This window comes from Phascolarctos cinereus, unplaced genomic scaffold (genome assembly GCF_003287225.1).
Source record: "Phascolarctos cinereus isolate Bilbo 61053 unplaced genomic scaffold, phaCin_HiC Scaffold_4;HRSCAF=312, whole genome shotgun sequence".
NCBI lineage: Eukaryota > Metazoa > Chordata > Mammalia > Diprotodontia > Phascolarctidae > Phascolarctos > Phascolarctos cinereus.
Genome location: NW_027555847.1, coordinates 246,953,031 through 246,976,974, shown reverse-complemented (window position 1 = coordinate 246,976,974; position 23,944 = coordinate 246,953,031). Strand labels below are relative to the sequence as shown.

The following is a 23,944-nucleotide window of genomic DNA, read 5'->3' as shown; positions in this document are numbered from 1 at the left end:
TCCTTCCTTCCTCCTTCCTTCCCTCCTTCCTTCCTCCTTCCTTCCCTCCTCCTTCCCTCCTTCCTTCCCTCCTCCCTTCCCTCCTTCCTCTCCCTCTTCCTTCCTTCCCTTCCTTCCCTCCTCCTTCTTCCTTCCTCCCCTCCTCCCTTCCTTCCTCCCTTCCCTCCTTCCTCCCTTCCTCCTTCCTTCCCTCCTTCCTCCCTTCCTTCCCTCCTCCCTTCCTTCCTCCCTTCCCTCCTCCCTTCCCTCCTTTCCTTCCTTCCCTCCTTCCTTCCTTCCCTCCTTCCTCCCTTCCCTCCTCCCTTCCTTCCTCCCTTCCCTCCTCCCTTCCCTCCTCCCTTCCCTCCTCCCTTCCCTCCTTCCTCCCTTCCTTCCTTCCTCCTTCCTCCCTTCCTTCCTGCCTCCCTTCCCTCCTTCCCGCCTCCCTTCCTCCTCCCTTCCTCCCTTCCTTCCTGCCTTCCTTCCCTCCTTCCTTCCCTCCTCCCTTCCCTCCTCCCTTCCCTCCTTCCTTCCCTCCTTCCTTCCCTCCTTCCTTCCCTCCTTCCTTCCCTCCTTCCTTCCCTCCTTCCTTCCTTCCTTCCTTCCTTCCTTCCTTCCTTCCTTCCTTCCTTCCTTCCTTCCTTCCTTCCTTCCTTCCTTCCTTCCTTCCTTCCTCCCCTCCTTCCTCCCCTCCTTTTCTCTTTTACCTCATGCCATGTTCTACCCTATGAAGCTGTTTTGCTCTTTTTACTCTTCCCTCCCCAATTCTTCCTTTCCTCATGAACTCCTCCACTGTCCTCTGCTTGGCCCATCCATTCTCTGCTGAGTTTATTTTCGCACCACAATCTTTGTGTGTTTAAGTATGATCTCAACCTACCATTGGCCAATTAAGAATGATGTCAACTTTCCCTACTTCTTCCATTTTATTCTGTACATAATGGTTAGACTAAATAGGAACATAAATTTAGATCTGGATGGGACCTTAGACACCATCAAGTCCAACCAGTTCATTTTATAGATGAGGAAACTGAGGCCTACAGAGGTCAAATGACTTGCCTAAAGGTACACAAGTAATAAGTGATGGAGTTAGAATCTTCTTGTGCACACCAATTGTGAAAAATGGTAATTTCTGTCCACTTTTTCCTCATTCATTTCCTAGTGTATATATTTTCCTTTCTGAAAACCATCAAAATAAGAGAAAACCAGCTCCTGACCCTCTATTTGTCTTAATGCCATCTTGTTTCTTCTTTCCCTTTTAGAATATAAAAATTTCATCATAATAGCCCTTTCCAGTTGCTCAAATGTATTTTACATTTCTAGATTTCTCTTAACTCCTTTGTTCACATTCAGTTACAACCAGGAATTCTCAAACGTTTTCTGTTCCATAAAAAGTTAATTTCTCCCCTTGTAGGATGTTATTCTTACTTGCAGGCCTTTATCTTTTGCCCTTTAGAATATTGTATTCTGAAATTTACTGTCTTTAAATAGTAACTGACAGGGCTTTTATGATGCTGACTGTGGTTCCTTAGTACTTGAACTCTTTCTTTCTGGATCCTTAAAGTATATTTTCTTTGACCTGAAAGCTCTGAATTTTGACTCTGATGTTCCTAGGAGTTTTCGTTTGGGAGTTTCTTTTAGGAAGTGACTGGTAGGTTCTTTCTATTTTTCTTTGCCCTCTGGTTCTAATGAATCTGAGCATTTTTAATATATGATTTTTAACTGTCCTATCAGCATTTTGTTTTTGTTCATAGTTTTTAGGGAATCTGATGATTTTTAAATCTTCTCTCCCTTGACCAGTTTTCCTCATCAGTGTCTTTTTTTTTTGTAGATGATATCTTTACATTTTCTTCTACTTTTTCAAGTTTTTAATTTTGTTATAACATTTCTTATTTTTACACAAAGTTTTTTTACTTCTATTTGCTCTATTCTAGTTTCCAGGAAGTTCATTATTGGCCTTCTTTTCTAAGCTACTTATTCTCCTTCCAGTTTATTTTTCAAGAGCTCTTATTTCACTTACATTTTCATTTGTTATGTTTTGCTTCATTTCTTTCAGATACTCTTTAGGTCATTATGGCCTAGAAATTTTCCTCCCTCTGAATCTACTTTTAGTTGTTATAAAGTTACTGTCTTCTTTTGAATTTGCATCTTGGGAATCTCTAGGACCTTAATATGTCTTTATAGTGGTCATTGTATTCTGTTTACTTATGTCTCTAGCCTCAGCCCTGGTATTTCTCACAATAATAAGAAAGTCATCTGAGGTGACCTCCAGGGTCTTACAATTTATGATTCTAGGACTATATTTAAACATTTAATCTTTGTACCTTATGCAACTCTAGAAGGACCAGGGTTCCCTTTTCCCTAACAATAAGGATTAATTTTCCTAAAAGGCAGCAGAGCTGTCCTTGAGACTTGAGTGGCCTCTGCCTTCTTAGACACAGCTTCTTAGTCACCTAAGGGCATGAAAAGTTAGGTCCCCTCTAACTTGGAGGATTTCTGAGGACCATAAGAGTCACCATACCTACCCTGCTGATCCAGATGCATTTCTATTCAAAATTAGGGTGGAGGGAGAGTACATCCAGAGAAGATATGTACCACAGTATCTTATTGCATATCTTTACTATTCTAGAGCAAAGTAAATTCCCATTTGTTAATTATTCAGTGACTTGCAAATGCCTTATTTTGTCCCCACATCGAACCTGAATAGGTTACTGATATTAAGCTTGCCTGTAGTAGCAACTTCATAGGACTATGTGTTTTGGTGGAGGGATTTCTCACACCAGAAGTTACTCAACCTGGTAAAATTACAGACCTTTTACTTATTCCATCTTCTTGGAGGCCTTTGGCTACCCTTAATTTTGGAATTGTACATCACAATGAATTCTACAAATATGTTATGAGTTGTTTTTTGTTTTTTTTAAAGCAGCATTCTATGTTAAACAAATAGAAGATGCTTACTTAATTCTTAAGCAAATATTTCAGATAAAGTTTCACCACTTCTCTCTCCTGCTCTCTTCTCTATTCTTAAAGATAAGAAAATGGAGAACTGTGTATATGAGATCTCAAGGCAAACAAAGAGAAGCAGAAGAAAAGAATGGGGTTGGGGGTACATTTTGGTATATGGACATATGGATAAATATGATACCTATGCTCCAGAGAGACCAAACCTTCATATATTCATATCACAAAGGCAGATATGTACACATGCATACACACACACACACACACACACACACACACACACACACTCCTCTTCTTACAAGGCTTCCCTAAATCCTCTCAGATCAGGATGAGATCCTGATGTTTTTCTTTCTTGTGCTTTTAGCTAAATAAGTATTTAGTTCTCTAAACAGCATACCAATGTACATAAAGGATTTTGTTCACAGATACTTAAAACATCCTTACTTACTCTGATAGGTCAATACCAGTGGATGGCATTGATGGATACCAGTGTAGCCCTTGGACTATCCATCTGTGATCGATCATTCTCACTGCATAGCCAGCTTACCTCCTTTTCCATAGTACGTGTACTTGATGATGGCTTTTTTTCCCACTTCTGTTACACAAGTCATTGTTATAATATACTACAGATTAGTTACACCCACCATACATCTTTCCTTTGCCCTTTATATGACCTGTGATTTTGATTCTTTTAAAATTCTGGTGTTCTGTGGTTCTGAGCAATTGGTATTAAAAATGTACTTTGTGGCAAGGAGCAGCTTTGGATTATTGAAAGCATTGCACAGTTTCTCAAATACAACCCAATACATTCTTCTCCTGCCTAATTCTAGGCCCAGCTCATTGTCCATTAAAAGTACCTATGTTTAAGAATAGTTTTGTTCTACCCCATTTTCACTGTAGTTATATTTCATCGTTTACTACCTTTGCAACAAAGTTAGCAGTCACTTCACTTTCTTCTTTATATGGTTTGAAAGGTGAAAACTCAAAATTAGGGACACAAATTTCCTAGTAAGTTTTGCTCAAGATATTCACAGTATTAGCTTAAAGTCATTGTTGAGAAGAGGTGTGTGGTTATATCTTGTTTGGCTTCTGCTCTGGAATTAGCTAGGCCGCCAGCTGGGGACAAGCCCTCTTTTCTGCTTTGTTTATATTCATTCCTTACACTTGTCCAGGATGGGAAATGGAATAAAGTAGACTTACTGTTCTCAGGACCTAAGTGGACCTATCCACTCCTTGTTACTACTGGGGAACTAGTGTTTGTTACATGTTTGTCAAACTCTTGTCTTTGGAGTTAATGACAGTAAAATAATTGTGACTACTACGCGGCTAAGTTCTGGAATGTCCACTAAGAAGGGCAGTTGCAAATGAATTGGTCTCTTTGGGAAACAGTAATTATTCTCTTAAAGAAAGCCTTACAGGGATGAGACTTTTCAGCAGACATATGAACACACTAATATTAAGGATTAAATACCTTGATATCTGGATGAAAATGAAGCAGTGCTAAACTTGATCCTGTGAGCTTGGGATTTATGAAGTGGAACAGTTTTTGTACACAACCTTAATTGGCTTTTTGGGGAAAGTGTCATTGAAATAGATAGCAATAACTTAGAATCATGGTAATATTAACTTAAAGAACATTAAACAGACAAAGAATTAGAAAGTGAACATTGAAACAAGAAAAGAAAAACTAAGCTGGGAATAAGTAAGGAGAATAGTATAAGATATTCAAAAAAAGGCAAATGCATGTATTTCAAAATGTGTTTGGTACCGTTCAACTATTTGGAGCATTGGTATTACAGAGCACTGAATTTGGAATCAAAATTAACATTCAAACATTCAAACAGCTATGCAAATCACTGCCTTTGTGACCCTGACCAAGTCACTTCACTTTTGGAAGGGACACTAAGACTGACTTAGAAACCCATGAATAAATCAGAATTCAAGATCTAGTTCTGCTATAAGGCATCAATTCCCTTATCTGAAAGAGATATAATAATATTAGCCACTGCTTACCTTATAGGCTTGTTGTAAGAAAGAGTTTTGCAAACTTTAAAGCAGTATATAAATGCATGTTGTTATTATTATTATTATTATTATTATAAGAATGACAGTTATAAAGGGCATAGCACCAGCCCCCAACTGTCTAAGCTCTCCCTTTTTCTAGGTTGGTTCTGGCCCTCTCACCCCAATCTATGCATTTTTGACAGGTTTAGGTGATCCCCCAGAAGTGGTGGGTACATGACTAAGACATTGCTCACGACTTACTCTCAGGATAACCTTGATGTAAGAAGATATACTCCTGCTAGCTACTTCTGTGGCTTTTGGGGCCCCATCAGTGTTTCTCATTTACACAAATCAGTCACAATGATGCCATTAACTCTTAAACAGGAAGGATTTACTAAACAAGAAGGCAGAAGTAAATATTCTCATAATAGAATATTTACTATATAGGATGCAACTTCAGGAATTTTTTTTAAATCCACCCACAAGCCTAGGTCTCATTCTCTCACCAATATATACAATATACATGGAAGTAGAGGGCACAAACTTATGGAAACCTAGCACTTGTGAAATGTGAGGAAGAAAACCCATATGTCTAGAGCAGGTCAAAATTCTAGACTGTATGGGTAGATGTCTGTGGTCTCTTTAGGAAACAGTCTATGCCATCAGCCTTATACTGTAAGCCTAAGGTCTACAGAACTTCCCAGGTCTGTACCACTTGGTTAGGTGTTTATGCAGTGTGACATTGTCTCAGTAAAAAGCAGTTCACATTAATCCTGGATCTGCAAAGCTACTCAGGTCTTGCTATCCTATCAACTTTAAGGAGTTTTCATTTCTTTAGCCATAAAGAGCAGTTTAGGGCAACGTAGGCAGATCTTTGAGGAGTTTCCTGTCTTTCAAGCTGTGGAAGATACTAGAGAGCAAGACAGCCTTTTCCTTAGCCATCTCTTCGTGCAGAGCAGGGGATTCTCCTTTCCTTGATTTCTTTCCTTTCCACAAGCAGAACACTTCCCCGATCAAATCAGCGCCCTACGTCACCAGGAGAGCCTCTAGTCAATTGGTTTCAACTCTGGCAGCTCTTCAGCTCCATAGACTTCTTTCTTTCTTCCCTTCTCTGGCCTCTGAAATCTTGGCTTCTGCCAACATTTTTTTCTTAGTGGTCTCTCTCGTTTGTTAGCTTCTCCCATCCTTCTTCTTTACTCTGTTTTCTCATTTGCTGACTCCTCATCTTCTGACCTGGATTCAAGTGGTGAGCCATCTCTTAACTCAGACTGAGTAATCTACAATCTGTGTTTCTCAGATGAGGACAGATACAGCTTTCCTGTAGTCCCCAGACATTTCTTTGATTTAGTCTGTCCCTAACTCTTACCAGCAATATCTTTCAGAATCCTGAAAACAATCGTTTTCAAGTTAATTGCTGGGAAACAGTAAACCCGTTGCCATCTTTACCATCACTCAGTACCTTTCCCTCTATATAGAGCTGTTCTCTCTCAGCCCATCTGAGAACTTTTATCTGAGGAGCTGCTTTTCTCTTGAATTTTATCAGCACAGCCTGTGTTTTTCCTCATCCTTCTTTTCTCATTTCACACAAAATGTCCTTTTCCTTTCCTGTTATCAAATAAAATATCCACAGAAGAAAGGCACAGTGCATTACATAAGTACTAAGATTTTTAGAATTTACGAAGACATCAGCATTGGTCTCTGGGCTGTATAGTCCAACAGTCTGTGTACTTTTCCCACAGAGACTTTCACTGTTCATTTTAATTCCCAAAAGACATTGCATCAAATTTAAATGTTTAATGAATCAACAAACATTTGTTCACTAGCGGCTTCCTGCTTTACATAAGTAACTAACACTATGTTTATAATGTAGCCCTTCTTTGATATCATAATGATGCCAACAATATTATTACTCAGCATCTGTACTATTCCTAATGGATTTTATAAAATGTGTGTGCGCATATGCAGATATAATGTATTCTGAAAAGGGAAGAAAAGTCCCAGCCTTGAAATCATCACTTTCATTGTTCACTTTTGCTGAGTCTGAATGTAACAATCTTAGGACATTAAGATTGTAACTGTTAGATTAATGCTAGGAGGTATTAGCTCTGTGCTGGCATATTGCATTAATGGTTCCATGAGTTCAATCAAATACACTGCCTCCAGTGTCTTTGGGTAATAGTATTTAGTACATATCAAATGGACTGCTGAGAAAGATGAAATACAAGCTTGTGTAGTATCTTTGAGTTGAAAAAACTGGTAACAAAATTATTTTCTTGCTGATATCTATGTTATTTATTAACCTTTGTGTAGTCACTTTATGGTACAGACGCAGCTATAGATTTTCACTCTTGCTAAAGTAGAATGTGTCTTAGGGACATCTAGGAATGGTATGGTTGAATAGAGCAGAAAGAAAATGTTCTTGTAAAAATCTTTGAGTCAGATAATAATATTAGGGTACACTCTGAAGACAGCCAGAGAGAAAAATTGAGCTTGTGGACTAAACTTGGGTTTTTTTGTTGGGTTTTTTTTTTTTGGCAGAACTTGGAGAAAGTTTGTATGGAATTCAACCACAAGGAGTTGTTTGAGTTCTATAACAAGGTCTGTATTTTTTAAAAGGACTTTTGATATATGGTATTTTAAGTTTCCTTTACTTTATAAATTTGTGTTTTTAAATACTCAATTATGAAGTGGTGTATGCTCAACTTCCCTTGTAAACACCTTATGTTTCACAGTGGGAAACGTTGCCTAAATGAATAAAATCTGACAAAAGCAGGAAGAAGATGGAAGTGGTTTTAATTAAAGCAGTGGGATTGTTAATCCACATGTAAAACATTAACTAAAGAGGCATGTATTCACAGTCTTTCTGATCTTTTATGTATAGGTAATGTTGAAATAGCCTCATTTCAGTGCTGAGGATGGAGGAGTGATATAGGAGACAAGATGAAGATTCAGCTTTGAACACATTCAGTGTTCTGTAAAAATACTGATTTTAAAATCTAGCAAAAAATAGTACCTCTCTGCCCCCCTTTTAAAACCTTGTTATTATGCAGTAATAATTTACCAGAAAAACAGCTGGACACATTAAAAACAGTAACATTTAGGCAATCTTTTAAAAATTGAACAGCAAAGTTACAGCACTAAATTCTAAACTCTTCATAAAAAACAAAGTGTATTCATGAGTGGTGGGGTTTTTTATTGCTTTGTGAATGGATTTCATATGCATGGTTGTTGACATAGTTTTTTCTATTCTATTTGCATGTTTTTAAACAAGGTTTCACATGAATTTTTTACCCCCTCTTCTTTTTCTCTTTTTTCTTGTAAATAGCTAGAGACCATGCAAGCACAGCTGGATTCCCTTATGTGATGTTTTCGAAGACTGTTTTTTCCATCGCACTCCTGCCACCTCATTATTTTATATTGAAGATAGATTGCCAAACTGTGTTTTCTGAAGGACTCAGTGACTTTCTTCCTGTAAAATTATATGGCTTATCTCTTCTTAGACCAGTCACATTAGCCAAGGGAGATTGTTGTTAAGAGTATTGTAGTTCTAATTGACTTTCTCTTGGTTTTTTGAGTCAATAGCCATTGTTGAGAACACTTTTTATTAAAAAGAAAACAAAAGCTAATACCATATTGTTTTACTCTTCTATTGTTTTTATTGCCCAAAAATTGTTCACTTTTACATGCTTGATGACATCTTATATATTTATGTGGTCCCAATGATAAAATTTACAGTGTGGATATTAGCAGAATATAAAACTTAAGTAGTCACAGTAGCAGTAATAGAAACCAACCAACCACACATACAAGTACTGATATTATTATAATCCTTGTACGTAATAAGAATTATATGTAGTTAGAAAATAGTTGGGGAAAGAAATTTGGCATTTTATACTAAAATATTATAAGAGAGTAGTAGTCTCACATTATATAATTTTATATGCTATCAGGTTTTTAGGTTTTGTTTTGGTTTGGTTTGGGTTTTTTTTTTTTGGCCAGATATAATGTTCTACTATTCATTCATTCAGTCAGTCAGTCATGAAACAATTTCTCTCCTTCTATGTGCCCAGGCACTGCACGAAGCACCAAAGATACAAAGAAAGCAGAAGACAGTCCCTGCCCTCAAGGAGCTCACAGTCTAATGGACTGTGTCTTCATATTGCAAATCAGTATTCAGTGATAGGTAGCGTGAGAGAAGGATTCAAAGTGGATTGCTAAGAAAATTAATGTGTTAGCTTATTAATTAACAAATGTTAACACTTGAATAGGCATCACTGAGTATTTCTACTTTGGCTGCTTTTTCCAATTTTCTGTTAGCTTAGTCAATATAATTTTTTTATCATTAGAACTAGCTGAAGTGAAGTTCACAGTGACTTAATTTGCCTCAGTTGTCTGTGAGATGAATGAATGAATGAATGAATGAATGAAAAATCACTGAGCTTAGTTACAGCAGCATTATAGTTGAGTTGCATCCTGGAGCAGGAGAGGGTAGTAGGTTCTAAAGTCAGATGGTACAGTGGAAATCACTAAGGTCAAAATTATCCTTGAGAATTCTCTAAATTATTGATACAGCACACTGCAGTATATTTAAACAATATAGCTGGAAAGAAGTTAAGCCCTCTTTAAAAGAAAACAATCCATATCAGACAACCAGTGGATCTGAGATTGTTGATATGGAAATAATCAGATCTAAATTTTATTTTTCACAAAACCCAAATAAGCAATTGATTAGGGCAGCTGTAAGAACCCAGGACTTCTACTCAAACAGAAGACAAAAATAGAGAGGCTCCCCAAACAGATAAATTGATGGGGGGGGTGGAATATTTTTGAAAAGGTGTCACGATTAAGTGTTGACTATTAAAGGGTGACCTCACAATCACATAACTGTTTCTTCTTTTGTCACTGGAGGTAAAAGAAGATGTAAGAAAGATAAAGGGAACAAGGGATGGTAGTGAGGCCAACTAAGACTGACCTCTCATTAACTATATCAGCCTAAACAGAGTGAATAGAATGTCAGTGTGTATGATGAAGAGGAAATTCTAGAATTACACACAGTGCCTGGAGATGCTCACACTATGAAAGGCACAAGGGAAATGACGCCGGCTGAGATTAACAGTAGATTAATGTCTCCCATCTCCCATTCATTCCGCTTAAACTCAGTGAGTGGAATGGTGAGCAGAATGCCTTCTCTATTTAAATAGACATTTTTTAGGCCTAATGTGCATAATTGAACTCAGGTAAGTTAAAAGAATATGTTTTATGATTCCACTGTACTTAAAAATTAAGTGTCCAGTCCAAACACATTCATAGAGACAGAAGTTTAAAATCTGAACAAGACTGTTTTTGTTTCACCTAAAGGACTTTGATTTCCAGAAGCTTCCTACAACTAACAATCATAGCCATGGACATTAATGCATTATTTTTAGATAAGATCTATAATAGTGAGTGACACTTTTAAATGTTCCTTAAGTAAACTTTAAATATAGGGAACCAGATTGTATAGATACTTTTTCAGATTATTTGCAGAAAGCAAATATAGACTATTTGCTTAACTTTTAGTTTAATCTTTTTAAAGTAGTAACATGTATTTACAAGAAAGGCAGTGTGGTGTAATGGATGGAGAACCACTCTCAGGGTTAGGATGACCTCTGTCTAACACCTCTGACGCCTACTGGCTCTATTACCCTGGGCAAACCACTTTACCCTCTCAGGGCCACCAGATAGTTCTCTAGGACTGTAAGTTACAGGGCAACTGCCAGTCTCCTTTGGGTAGAGAGACTATATACCAATGAAATCATAAGTCCAGTTTTTTTTTTAAGTATTTATAGAGCATTGGTAAAGTATGAAAATGAGGCTGCTTTTCATTATTTCCCTGTGAAATTATAGGTATACACAAGATCCTAGAGTTGGAAGGAACCTCAGAAACCATCTAATCCAACTCATACCTAAGCAAGAATCCCCTCTACAATATTCACCAAAAGGGGTTATCCAGATTTCTGTTGCCAGGCTCTACTTAGAAGGAAATTATTACCTCTCAAGTCAGCAATCCAGTCCACCATATGCTGGTTGCAATGGTTATTAAAGCTTTTTTTTTCCTTTTCTTTTTTTACAGTGAGCAGAAATCTACTCCCTGCAGCATTGCCCCTAATTCAGTCTAATTATTTTGTATATTAACAAAAACTTCCCACTGTGAGATTCAGACTGAGTACTGATGCTGATTTTGGAGATACTAACATGGTATCCAAATGGGAAGACCAAATTGTATGTAGGTAGATTCTCCCAAATTAACTCCCTATTTAGATTTTTAAAAATAAAAAAGGAAATATATACTTTAGTTTACTATTAATGTCTTTTAGTTTTATTATTGTTGTTGTTAATAATAAAAACTGGCATTTGCATAGTATTTTCAAGGTTTTTGAAGCGCTTTGCATATGTCATTTCATTTTATTCTCACAACAATCCTGGGAAGTAAATATGAGGAAACTGAGGCCGAGATTAAGTGAATTGCCCAGGGTCATATAGCTAGCAAATGTCTGAGGTTATATTTGAATTCAGGTCTCCCTGACTTCAAGTCTAGTGCTCTTTACACAGTGGCACCATCTAGCTGCCTCAGTTCTGCTAAGAGCCATATTATTAAATTATCTCATTTGTTCCTCACAACAGTCCTGTGAGGTAGGTGCTATTAATTATTCTCCATTTTACAAACAAGGAAACTGAGGTTGAGAGAAGTTGTGGTCTTCCTAATTCCAAGTACAACATTCTGTCCACTCTACTACCTAGCTGCCTCTAGTTTTATAACATCACAGTCATTTACCAACATATTCTCCACTTTACCTTACCGTACCATCACTGAGCCTTCCTTGTAACAAAAATGAACAACTAAGCCAGACTGTTGGACAAAGTAAACATGTCCAACAGTTTGTGCAATATTTTGTACCTGACATCCCCAGACTCTTTGTCAGATAGAAACAATATTTTTCCTTGCAATTAGTCAGAGTTCAGCCATTGCTTTATTTTCAGGCTATTATATCATTGTATGTTCTCTTCTCTTGGGTTTGCTTTCTTTATTCTGCAGCACTATGTACAACTCTTCCCATGTTTCTCTGAGTCCCGGTCATTTTTCATTCATGGTACGATAATATTTTATTGCGTTCACATACCGCAATTTGTGCAGCCAAGCCCTTGCTAGGCACTCACTTTGTTTCCAGATTTTTGCTACCACAAAAAATTCTGCAATAGATATTTTTATCTTTCTGTTATTGAACTCAATGGGATGTGTGCCCTGAAGTTGGATCTCTGGGTCAAAGAATATAATTTAGTGACTATCTCACATAATTTAAATTGTTTCCCAGTAGATTACCTTCTCTTCCTATAGTCCCACCACTATTTCCTTCTTTTATCATCTTTACCAATTTGATGGGTGAAACTTTAGAGTTGTTTTTGCTTGCATTTTTTTTTAGTGATTTGGAATATCTTCATATGATTATTAGTCATTTAGAAAAAATGTTCATAAATGAAATAAAAGTTTCTAGAAGTACCAGCTTTCAGGAAATTGATTTGGTACCACCAAACTACATAGAAATGTACTGCAGATGTTAAGGAAACTGTAGGATGCTGAAACTGGAAGGGATGCTAGGGGTCTAATCCAAACCCTCATTTTGTAGGGAAGGAAAATGAGTCACAGAGAGGTTAAGTAATTTGCCCGGTATCCCAAAGTTAGCAAGTAGCCAAAGCTGGGATTCCAACACAGCTTGTTTCTAAATACAAATTCTCTATTCTGTCTGCTAAACCATGTGCCCCCGGCCCAAGTTCAGAAAGATTTGAGTCAAGGGCACTAGACAGAGGACAAGTGGAAGATCCAGTTCCAACTAAGAGCACAATTAAATCTAAAATAATTTTAATTGCTGATAACTCTATACCCTGTGAGACCACATTGTTATGATTTTCAAGTAAAAGAAAATATGATATGCCCAGAGAGTACTAAATGTATACTGCTTTTTCTGGGAGAGAGGAGGAGAAATTGTGCTCTGCCAAAAAGGTGCCAGTGTCTCTAGAAGGAAAAAAAAAAAGAACCTATTAAAATACCTATTTTCAAAATAAAGATTCATCAGAAGTAGAATTCTTCCCTGAATGCCAGCCTCTCTTGAGTTTCACTACATTTAGATATATCTATGTGATGACAGATAGTAAATAGATCCAGAAGTTTCCTGCTCATGAGTTAAATCCCTAGCCAGGAAGACTTGTTTTAATAAAAATTTGTGTTTATTTTTTACAAAAAACTACGTTATTATTATTATTCAGTAGAACTGTAGGGAATACCCAGCTTATATATGGGCTATACTCCAAAAGGTTTGTGTAAATGAACTTTAGCAGCAGTAATTTCATGACTGAAATTTACTAGCTGTATGACCCTGGACAAATCATTTGACCTCTCAACCTCAGTTTTCTAATCCATAAAATGGGAATGATAAAATCTGTCATCCTTCGTGGGGCCTTTGCGAGGCTAAAATGAGATGTGTACCAACTCTGTTGCAAGTTTTAAAAGTACTATATAAATATCAACTGTTGTCAACCATTATTAAATCAAGTTTTGGAAACTTGAAATGCTTTTTTCTTCATAGAAACAATGTTCTAACTCATGGGTAGGTTCCCAGACAAACCCACAAAAACATATTTAACCCATAAAGCAGCAGAACTACATTCCAGGTCCAGGATGTACAGAGTCACATAGTAAAAGCAGGTGTTTTTTTTCTTCCCCTTTCTTTAGTGCATGAATGGTCTTAGGTGAAATTTTGCAATAAATGAAGTTTGTCCTCCCTTTCTGCATCCCACTTCAACAATTCTAGTGCTGCCCTTATGATGACTTAAAGCTAGGTTATGAATTGATAGAGCGCTGGGCTTGGAAGCAGAAAGACTCAACTTTCTGTATTAAAATGTAGCCTCAGACACTAGCTGTGTGACCCTGGGCTAGTCACTTAACCCTGTTTGCCTCAGTTTTTTCATCTGTAAAATGAGCTGGAGAAGGAAATGGCAAACCACTCCAGTATCTTTGCCAAGAAAACCCCAAATGAGGTCATGGAGAATGAAACAGCAAAAGCCCCATTACCTAAAGTGCTTCCTGATGCACAACCATCTCTTTCCTTCCTCATCTATTCACACGTCCCCTCAGTGTAATGGTCCCAGGTGTGGGGACCAACAGTAAAATGACTGAGTTACCCTTCACCATCCAAGGTATATTTGCTTGTTTAAAAAGAGATGATGAGAGACCTGCTAAACCTAAATTGTTTTCATTTTTACCATAATAAAATGAAAAAAAAACATGGTACAGTATGAGAAGATATATTGGGGCGGAAGAATTTATCACATAGATAGGCAACAGGGTGCCCTGTCCTTGAGGAAGAAAGACACACAGGTGTTTTTTAAATCTGATATTGCTTGTATATGTTTTTTATGATTCAGCAGTAGATTTTAGGTTGCATTTTAAGAAACTGCATTACATTAAATTCACATGGTGAATTTAAGATTATATTCAGAATAAATTAAGAAAAATGCTTTCATTAGCAACTTTATATTGCAAGAACTGTCTGAACTGCAGAGAGAGGAATAAGACTTTATGGAAATGTTTGAATTATAGGTAAATAATGCCTATAAAATGAAAATAAACTATGATTAGTCCCCCTAACTCTGTGTATTTTTTAAGACTTTTTTTCAATTGGTTTTGCAGTCACATCAGAAAATGGAGCAAATAGTTATCTCTTTCCAGCTAACTTTGTTTTCCATCAGCTCTTCTGCTTGGTTTTGATGCCGTCGATGTCATGCCCCCATACAAGTACCCTCTATTGCATCTCCCCACTTTTTCTTGTTTGTATCCCCAGCATTTAGCATAGTGCCTGGTACATAGAAGGCACTTAAAAAATGTTTGCATACTGTCTCTATATTAAAGTAAATTGGAGCTGATACCTTACCTCTCAAGTCATTGGGAAAAGATACCTCCTTCTCCCATTTAGCAGGTTAATTGTACATATTTGGGAGATGTTTTTGCCACACTATATTTGTACAAAAGTTATTATCCCAATAGTCAACATACAAATTATTTTAACTGAGATAATTTTGCACAGTCTGAATTTTTACTTAGTAGCAAGTGGTATGATTATGATAAGAAAAAAATGTATTTTAAAATATTTAGCCTAAAAATAGAATAATTACTATGTGATCAATAAGGTAGGTTAGTAGGAGAAACTCAAAAGTTTGCACTGGGCAGTTAATTCTATTTACCTTTTTCTGTTTATTTGTAGAGTATTTTGTTCTAATTTATTTGTAAATTAGGCAGTTAGGTAGCTCAGTGCTTAGAGTGCCAGACCTGGGGTCAGGAAGACCTGAGTTCATATCCTGCCACAGATACTAGCTGTATGACCCTGGTTTAAAAAAAAAATCACTTAACCTCTGCCACAGTTTCCCCATTTCTAAAATGGGGGTAATAAAAAACACCTACCTCCCATGGTTGTTGTAAAGATCAAATGAGATAAATATAAATATAAAACCTTTAGCATAGTACTGGGAAAATAATCAGCGCTACAGAAATATTAGCTGTCATTATTATTATTAAATTAAAAAATACAATTTCTTATTTTTGAATATTCTTTCAGATACTGTGTAATTGAAACATCATATCTGTATCTTGTAATTATTTGATAATATGGATTCTAAAATCTATGATCTATAATCTTCAAATAATTTTGAAGTTGGTTTTATCCCATATAAAATTTTAAAACAGACTTTAAAAAGTATTTTTGAAAAAATCTAATTGATTTGTATGTACTCTACTCCCAACTTATCCTCAGACCCCCCTTAGGCCAGTAGCTTTCATTGCTTAGTGTGATTCTTCCACCATGGTAGTAAACAATTCACTTGGAATTCAATGTGTAGGTTATGTGAAAGACCTGTTTAAAAAAAAATTATGTCTAAAAATGCATAAAAAACCCCCATCATGATACCCTATCTGAAACTGAATAATTATTAGATATGATTTTATAGTCTTCATGTAGCATTAAATACTAACTCCTTGAAGTTTTTTACCTGATCTCTTCACTTGGTAATAACCTTTCCTTCAAACCTATTTATATGCGTCTGTTTTAACCATGTATTATGCATCATATGACATTGCAAATGCTTTATATATTTCAATATATTAACATATGCATATACATATATATGTCATATCCTACGGGCAAGTTAATGAGGGAAGGGGCCATACCTATCTAAATTTTGAATATCCTCCTGCACCTAGCACAGTACTTTGCACATGTGTGCTTAAATGTTTATTGATTTTAGCTGAAAAAGATGTTCTAGTCACGTGGCCAACAAAATAGTCTCCCCTGTTCCCCTAATTCTACCCCCTCTAAAAAAAGAATTGATCCCCAAATGTAAAACAGTTATTGAATCCATAGAGAAAACCCCGCAAAAGATTAAAGACTTATGAATTAACATTGGAGGACACAGATTCTTAAAGCCCACATTCAGCATCGTATCCTACATAGTACCTAACAGAGATACATAAACCAACCTGCAGGTTTGTGCCAGGGACCCACACAGGTGCTGAGGATTAGAAAGTAAAGTGGAAGTGGAAGTTCCTGAGAGACAACTAAATCTGGAAGTGGCCATTTTTTGATGCACAACACATGCTGACATCTTGCATCAGTGCATAGGAGACTGTTTCCAGAAAGATGACCCAGAATGTCCGAAAGTACTTCCATCAATCACCCCTATGAAAGAGAATTAGCTTCAGGCTGTAAAGGGCAGGATAAACATGATTAAGAGGAAATTGAAATCCCATGTAGGTGAGGAGATAGTAACAGAGTATCTTGCTATCCTAAGTAACCTCAAATGTCCTGCCCTAGACAAATTAGATTCCAGGGCATTGAGAGAACTTGCAGATGAGACTGATGAATCACCATAATCTTCGAGGAATTGGGAAAATGAAACAGATGCCAGAAGACTGGAGATGGGCAAATGTTCCTATTTTCAGAAAGGAAGAAACATGGATTACCTAGACAGCAGGTTAATAAAGTCAGCCCCCAACACAATTCTAGAATTGATTTATTATTGAGCAGAGAGTTTATGAACTCTTGGGCAATGGAAATGCTTGTATATAAGTGGCTGCCTATTACTAATGAAGATGTATTCATGAAAGTGGCATAAAAGCCGTTACGAAGCAATATCTATTGGCTAGTAAGGGAGATACGGTGTTCATGTAGCAAAAGTTCATTACAGAAAAATAGTACAAGAATTGCATTGGCATCCACAAAATATTAAAGGTTATGAAAAGATGTGACCAAGAATCACATGGAATAAGAAGATGTGGATGCAGAAAATGTGGTATAACCTGCACTAATTAGATCACGGACCCATGGAAGTACTGAAGAATGTACTTACTGATGCACTGAAGAAAGTACATACTTTATGAGTGCTTTAAAAGAACAGGCATTTCTAGAAGACAACTGGGGCTCACTAATAAGAAGACATTAACATAATTTGCATAGTTTAAAATTTTTTTGTTGTTCTGACCTTGAAAAATATCAGCAAATACAAGTATTTCCATCTACAAAGAGCAATAAGAAAAAAGGGTTGTGTACAAAACTACAAATTTCCATTATACACATCTCGGATTTTTAGAAATGTGTAAGAAATTTATCACCTTAGTTCCAAAGCTTCCCTCGCTGTGTTTCCCTCTGAGCCTCCTTACATTCTCTTCAGCATTTCTTAAACTGCTTCATTTACATACTTATCCCCTCTCTCTCTCTCTCTCTCTCTCTCTCTCTCTCTCTCTCTCTCTCTCTCTCTCTCTCTCTCTCTCTCTCTCTCTCTCTCTCTGTCTCCCAACATACTCCCTCAAACATAATAGCGTTGCCCAGGAAAACAAATCCACATTTATTCATGTCAAGAAATTAATGTCTCATTCTGCACTCCTAGTGCATCAACTCTGCTAGGAGAGGGAAAAATATGTCATCAACAGTCTTCAGGAATCATGTTGATTTTGAATTGATCAGAGTTGATAAATTTTTCAAAGTTGCTTTTCTTTACAGTGTTGTTACTGTATAAATTAATAGTTCCATCCTGCATCAATTCATTCAAGTATTTCCGTGTTTCTTGGAAAATATTCCTTCCATAATTTATTATAGAAGGGTGATATTCTATTTATACTCATATAATATAATTTGTTAACCCTCTCCCCCAAGTGATGAGTATACTATTAATTTCTGGTTCTATAAGCCAGGTAGTGTTATCACTGGGTGTGAACAGGTAAGTGATTTGGTGCTGAGGAGTATAATTCCAAATTGATTTTCAGAATGGTTGTACCAATCCTCAACTCCAATAATACATTACTAAACTTGTTCTCCTTTAGCCCATCCGAAAATTGTCATTTTCCTTTTTGTGAATATTTTTGCCAGCTAATGGGTGTGAAGTAGAACATCAGAGTTGTTTTTTAGCATTTCCATTTTTTTACATTTTTACATATACTTTTACATTACATTGTTTTTTACATTTCTCTTATTATTAGTGATTTGGAGCATGTTTTCACATGGCCGTTTATAGCGTGCTTTTCTTTTGAGAACTGCCTATCCATATGAACTTTTAACTCATAGGGAATACCTTTTGTTCTAATGTATTTAATCAGTTCTGTATATTTCTTGGTTATCAGACTGTTATGAGAAAACTTGCTTCAAAATTTTTTCCCAATTAACTATTCCCCTTTTAATTTTAACTACATTAATTTTGTTTGTTTAAAATGTTTTCAGTTTTATGTAATTTAAATTGTCAATTTCTCAAAGGGATGCCCAAAAATTGGAGAATGGCTAAATAAGTGGTGGTGTATGATTGTGATGGAATATTATTGTGCTATAAGAAAGGACAAGCAGAATGATTTCAGAAAAACCTAGAAAGACTTACATGAATTGATGCAAAGTGAAGTGAGGAGAACCAGGAGAATGTTATATACAGTAACGGCAATGTTGTACAGTGAAAAACTGTGAATGACTTAGCTATTCTCAGCCATACAATGATCCAAGACAATCCCAAAGGACTAATGATGAAGTATCCAACTGCCTCCAGAGAAAGAGCTGATATTGGTTGAATACAGACTAAAGCATACTATTTTTTTCCACTTTCTTTTTCTTTTGAGTCTTATTGTACAAAATGACTAATATGGAAATGTTTTACATGATTGCACATGCATAACCTATATTGCTTACCATCTCAGAAAGAGGGAAAGGAGGGATAAAATTTGGAACTCAAAACTTTAAACAAACGTTAAAAAATTTGGTTTAAAATGTAATTAGGGGAAAATGTATATTAAAAAATAAATTGTCCATTTTATCTTCTAAATTTTTTTCAGTTTTCTTCCGTCAAGAACTCTCTCGCTATCCTTAAACTTTAAAATCTCTCCTTCTATGCTTCTACAGTTTGTTTGTGAAGTGACTCTTTTATTCTGATCCCATATGTATTTAGAGCTTATTGTGGTGTGTACTGTGAGATACTGATCTAAACCTAATTTCTGCCAGACTGATTTCTAGTTTTTAACAGCAGATTTTTTGAAGAATAGTTGAGGTCTCTGAGTTTATTGAACACTATGCTACTATGCTCATTTGTTTCTGGGTTTTGTATTCCTAATCTGTTCCATTAATCAACTTTTCTATTTATTTTTTTAACCAGTATCAAATAATTTTGATGATTTCTTTTCTGCCCTAAGGCTTGTTATTTGGTCCTGCTAAGACCCTTCCTTTCCCAATTTTTTTCCATGACTAAGATTATTTTTCTTTTGTTCCTCTAGATGAATATTATTTTATTATTTTTCCATTAAGTTTTTTTTTTTTAACAAAATGGGTATGCTATTATGTCAAAACATTTATTTGTATCTATTGTCGTAATTGTATAGTTATTATGGTTCTTATTGTCAAAATGGCCTATTAAATTTATGATTTTCCTAATATTGACCAACCCTGCATTCCTGGTGTGAATCCAGTTGGGTCACAGTATGTGATCATTTTTTAATACATTGCTATATTTTGCTAATATTTTATTTGAAATTTTTGTATTGATACTTTTTAAGAATATTGATTTATAGTTTTCTTTCTTTACTTTGTTGCTTCCTTATTTAGGAATTAAAATATTATTTGTCCCAAAAAGGAGTTATTTTTCTATTTTTCAAACAGTTTGTGTTATTGTGGAATTAGTTGTATTTTGAATATTTTATAGAATTTGTTCAATTATCCATCTTTTCATGTTTGAATAGTTCATTCATGGCTTGTACAATTTCTTTTTTGAGATTGGGTTACTTAAATTCTTTTTTAAATTGTTATTCTGGGTATTGTATATTCTTTAAAACATTCATTTATTTCATTTACAGTAACATCTTTGTTGGCATATAGTAGGGAAAAATAGTTTCTAATAATTTCCTTTATTTCTTCATCATTTATTGTGAATTCTCCTTTTTTATTTTTGAAACTGGCAATTTAATTCTGTGCTCTTTAAAAAAGATAGCTCATGATTTATTTTACTGGTTTTTTTCAGTTCCCAGTTTTATCAATTTAATGTATTTACTGCTTTCAATTGTGTTGATCTCTTTTTTTGATTTTCAGAATTTCTATTTTTATGTTTAGTTGTCATTTCATTTGTTACATTTCTAGTTTTTTTTAATTGTATAGTTAATTCATTGATCTTTTCTTTCTTTCTTGTTGATACCCATGGTTAGTGATATAAATTTTGCTCTCAGACTGCTTTATCTGTACCCCAAAAGCCTCGGTATATTGTCTCATTGTTGTTGTTTTCTTAATGCAATTATTTACCATGTTTGTGATTTCTATGTGAGGCTCTATTTAAATTTTATTTCCTTTTTCAAAAGCTTTTTATTGATTAGAATTTTTTTTTGCACTATGGTCAGTAAATGATGTGTTTCATTTTACTGCATTTGTTTGTTTATGAGGATATTTTTTGTAAAGGTGCCATAAGCATCTAAGAAATATGCATGTTTCTCCTTATTCTCATTCAGTAATCATCAAAGATCTATCATATTGAACATTCCTAAGGTTCTAGTTAGATATTTAACTTTTATTTTGTTAGATTTGTCTAGGTCTCAAAGGGGGTATATTGAAGTCTTCAACTATTATGATATTCCTTTATATTTCTCCCTGTAATTCAGTGAACTTTTCCCTTAAATACTAGATACTATGTCACCCAGGGCATATAGATTAAGCATTTATACTTTTTTATTTATATATTTCATTTATACTATTTCATGGTATGGTGCCTTTCAGAACAATGTAACTTCTCTGTTTCTCTCTTGAAACCATGTCTGTTTCCTTATCTGACATAATGATGCTACTTCTTCGTTTTTAATTCACTTGAAGCATAATAAATACTACTTAATACCCTCATTTTAACTCTATGTGAATCTTCATGTTAAGAGTGTATTTCATGAAGAGAAAATACTAGTGGATTGCTTTTTAATCCATTCTGATAAACCTCGTCTATTTTATGAGTAAGTTCATTCCATTCACATTCATTAATATGATTATTAATTGTGTATTTCTCTCCAAACGTTTGTACTTTTTCCTCTTTGTCCCCTTTCCTACAATTTATAGAGAAGAAGGAAGTGAAAGAAAATAATGTGATAAATTCCAGTGATCTGTATTTGGAGCAATCTGCTTCTACTCTGTGGCTCCTCCCCTCTTCTCTAATCACTATTTCTTACACTTTCTTTCCTTTTAATCTTCCCTTTACAATCCACCTCCTAAAACTGAATTTGTTTTGCTATGACTATTCCTTGCCTACTTTCACCATCCCTGTTAAATCTTTCTCCTTTCTCCCCACCTAATTTCCTGCTGAGTTTAATGTCTATTAAACACTAAGTTCTTTGTGCAGAAATGTGTGTGTGTGTGTGTGTGTGTGTGTGTGTATAGCTCTCCTTTGTCTGGTTCAAATGAGAGTGAATTCCATATTATGCCTACTATTTCCTTCACCCCTCTCTCAGTTTCTGTATATTCTTTTTCTTGTCTGTACTTATTATGAGAAATATCAGGAATCAGAAATATTCCTCCTTTTTTCCTTAGTATTTTCCTTTTCCCTTTTATTTTTTCTTTTAAAACCATCAAAGCAAAACAAAATCACCATTTCCAGTTTTTGATAATCTCATTTAATTTCCTCTTTGACACTGGACATACATCATTAGGATTCTTAAGGGACATGTTTCTTTATCCCCTATCAAAATGTTAGCATTTCAAAATTGTTTATCCCTTTCCAATTTATCAAATAATTTTACCTTTATAGTTCTTTCCTGTCTTCTGTGTTTACATTTCAGTTTCTACTTAGCTCTGTTCTTTTTTTTTTAAACCATGAATGTTTGAAAGTTCTCTATTCTATGAAAGGTTCAATCCTTTCCCCATAGGATTATATTCATCTTGCAGGATAAATTGCTCTTGGTTGTAAACTTTTATATTTTGACTTTTGGAAGAGCAGAATCCAAGATTTTCTTCTTCTTTTTTTTTTTAATAGATACAAAGTCTTGCATCATTCTGACTGATTCTTGGTACTTGGTACTTGGTGTTTGAACCACTTGGCACTTTATCACCACTCACAATGTTGGGTTTTTTTGTCTTTCACGTGGAAGTTCTGGATTTTGCCTATAACATTCCTGGGAGGTTTCATTCTGGAGTTTCTTTCAGGAAGTGATCAATAGATTTTTTTTTTCTGTTTTCACTCTTTATTCTCCAGTTCTAAAAAATCTGGTCAATTTTCAGTTTGGATTTCTTGAAATATAGAATTAAGTGATTTGTTTGGTCATGTTTTTCAGAGTCTGATAACTCATACATTATTTCCTTGAAGCCTTTTTAGATTAGTTTTAAAAAAATAATAAATATGTTTTCTTTCTTTTCTCATTCTGTTTATCTTATTCTGATATTTCTTTTTGTTATTAAAGTTATTGAATCCTGTTTTGTCCATGCTAATTTTCAGGGAGTATGCTATTTGAATTTTTTTTTTAATTTTCTGTTCCAAGATATTTATTTGCCTTCCAATTTTTTTTCTCCACAACTCTTTTTTTTTCCCCCATCAAGCTAAACAAATTCCCATGTGGGCCATATTGAAAAAGGTGTTTCATTAGTCTATTAGTCTGTCACCTCTGTATCAGGAGGTAGATGGTAATCTTCATCGTTGGTCGTCTGGAATCATGATAGATTATTGCATTGATCATAGTTGTTAAATCTATCAAAAAAATTTACAATATTGATATTATAATATAATTTGTTCTTTCTGTTTGTCTCACTTCACTCTACGTCAGTTAATTCAAGTCTTCACAGGTTTCTTTGAAACCATATCTTTTTGTCATTTCATATAACACAATAGTATTCAATTACATTCATATGCCATAATTTGTTTAGCCATTCCCCTTAGTTTCCAGTTCTTTGTCACCACAAAAAGAGCATCTACAAATACTTTTGTATATATAGAGTCTTCTTTCTTTGACTTACTTGGGACAAAAGCCTAGTAGTGGCATCACTGGACCAAGGGATGGGAAGTGTTTAGTAAGTTTTTGGATGTTTCAAAATCCTTTCCAGAATGATCGTACCAATTCATAATTTCCTCAGTAATTCATCAATGAACTTATTTTCCCATACCTCTTCTAACTTTTGTCATTTTCTTTTTTGTCAACTTTGTCAAATTGATGGGTATGAGGTGGAGTCTCATAGTTGCTTTAATTTGTATTTATCAATAATAGGCTTTTTATTAAAGTTTAATTTTTTAAAAAAATTAACAAATCTTTTTTCTCATTTTCCCATTCCACCCCCAACCATTTAGGGGTGAAAAAAAGAAAAACAAATCCCTTGTGACAAATATACATACTCAAACAAAAACATCCTTAATTACATATTTTCAAAAGAATATGTGTTGTTCTGCACCTTGAATCCATCACCTTTCTATCAGGAGATAGGATGCTTCACCATCAGTTCTC

At 35.1% G+C, this 23,944-nt stretch overlaps 1 protein-coding gene across 2 annotated transcripts in view; it reads left to right on the top strand.

The window, feature by feature from the left end:
- Nucleotides 1-23,944, top strand: part of COMMD10 (COMM domain containing 10) — a 230,811-nt gene that overhangs the window by 195,769 nt on the left and 11,098 nt on the right. Inside the window, exons 6-7 of one of the 2 annotated variants that reach the window (XM_020967373.2) lie at nt 7,480-7,539; nt 8,267-8,567. The exons of the other annotated variant lie outside the window; for it this stretch is intronic. Of the exons in view, the coding sequence (XP_020823032.1) occupies nt 7,480-7,539; nt 8,267-8,305 (99 nt within the window). The 3' untranslated portion in view covers nt 8,306-8,567. Of the gene's footprint in view, nt 1-7,479; nt 7,540-8,266; nt 8,568-23,944 lie in introns of those variants that run through there. 2 annotated transcript variants of the gene reach the window in all.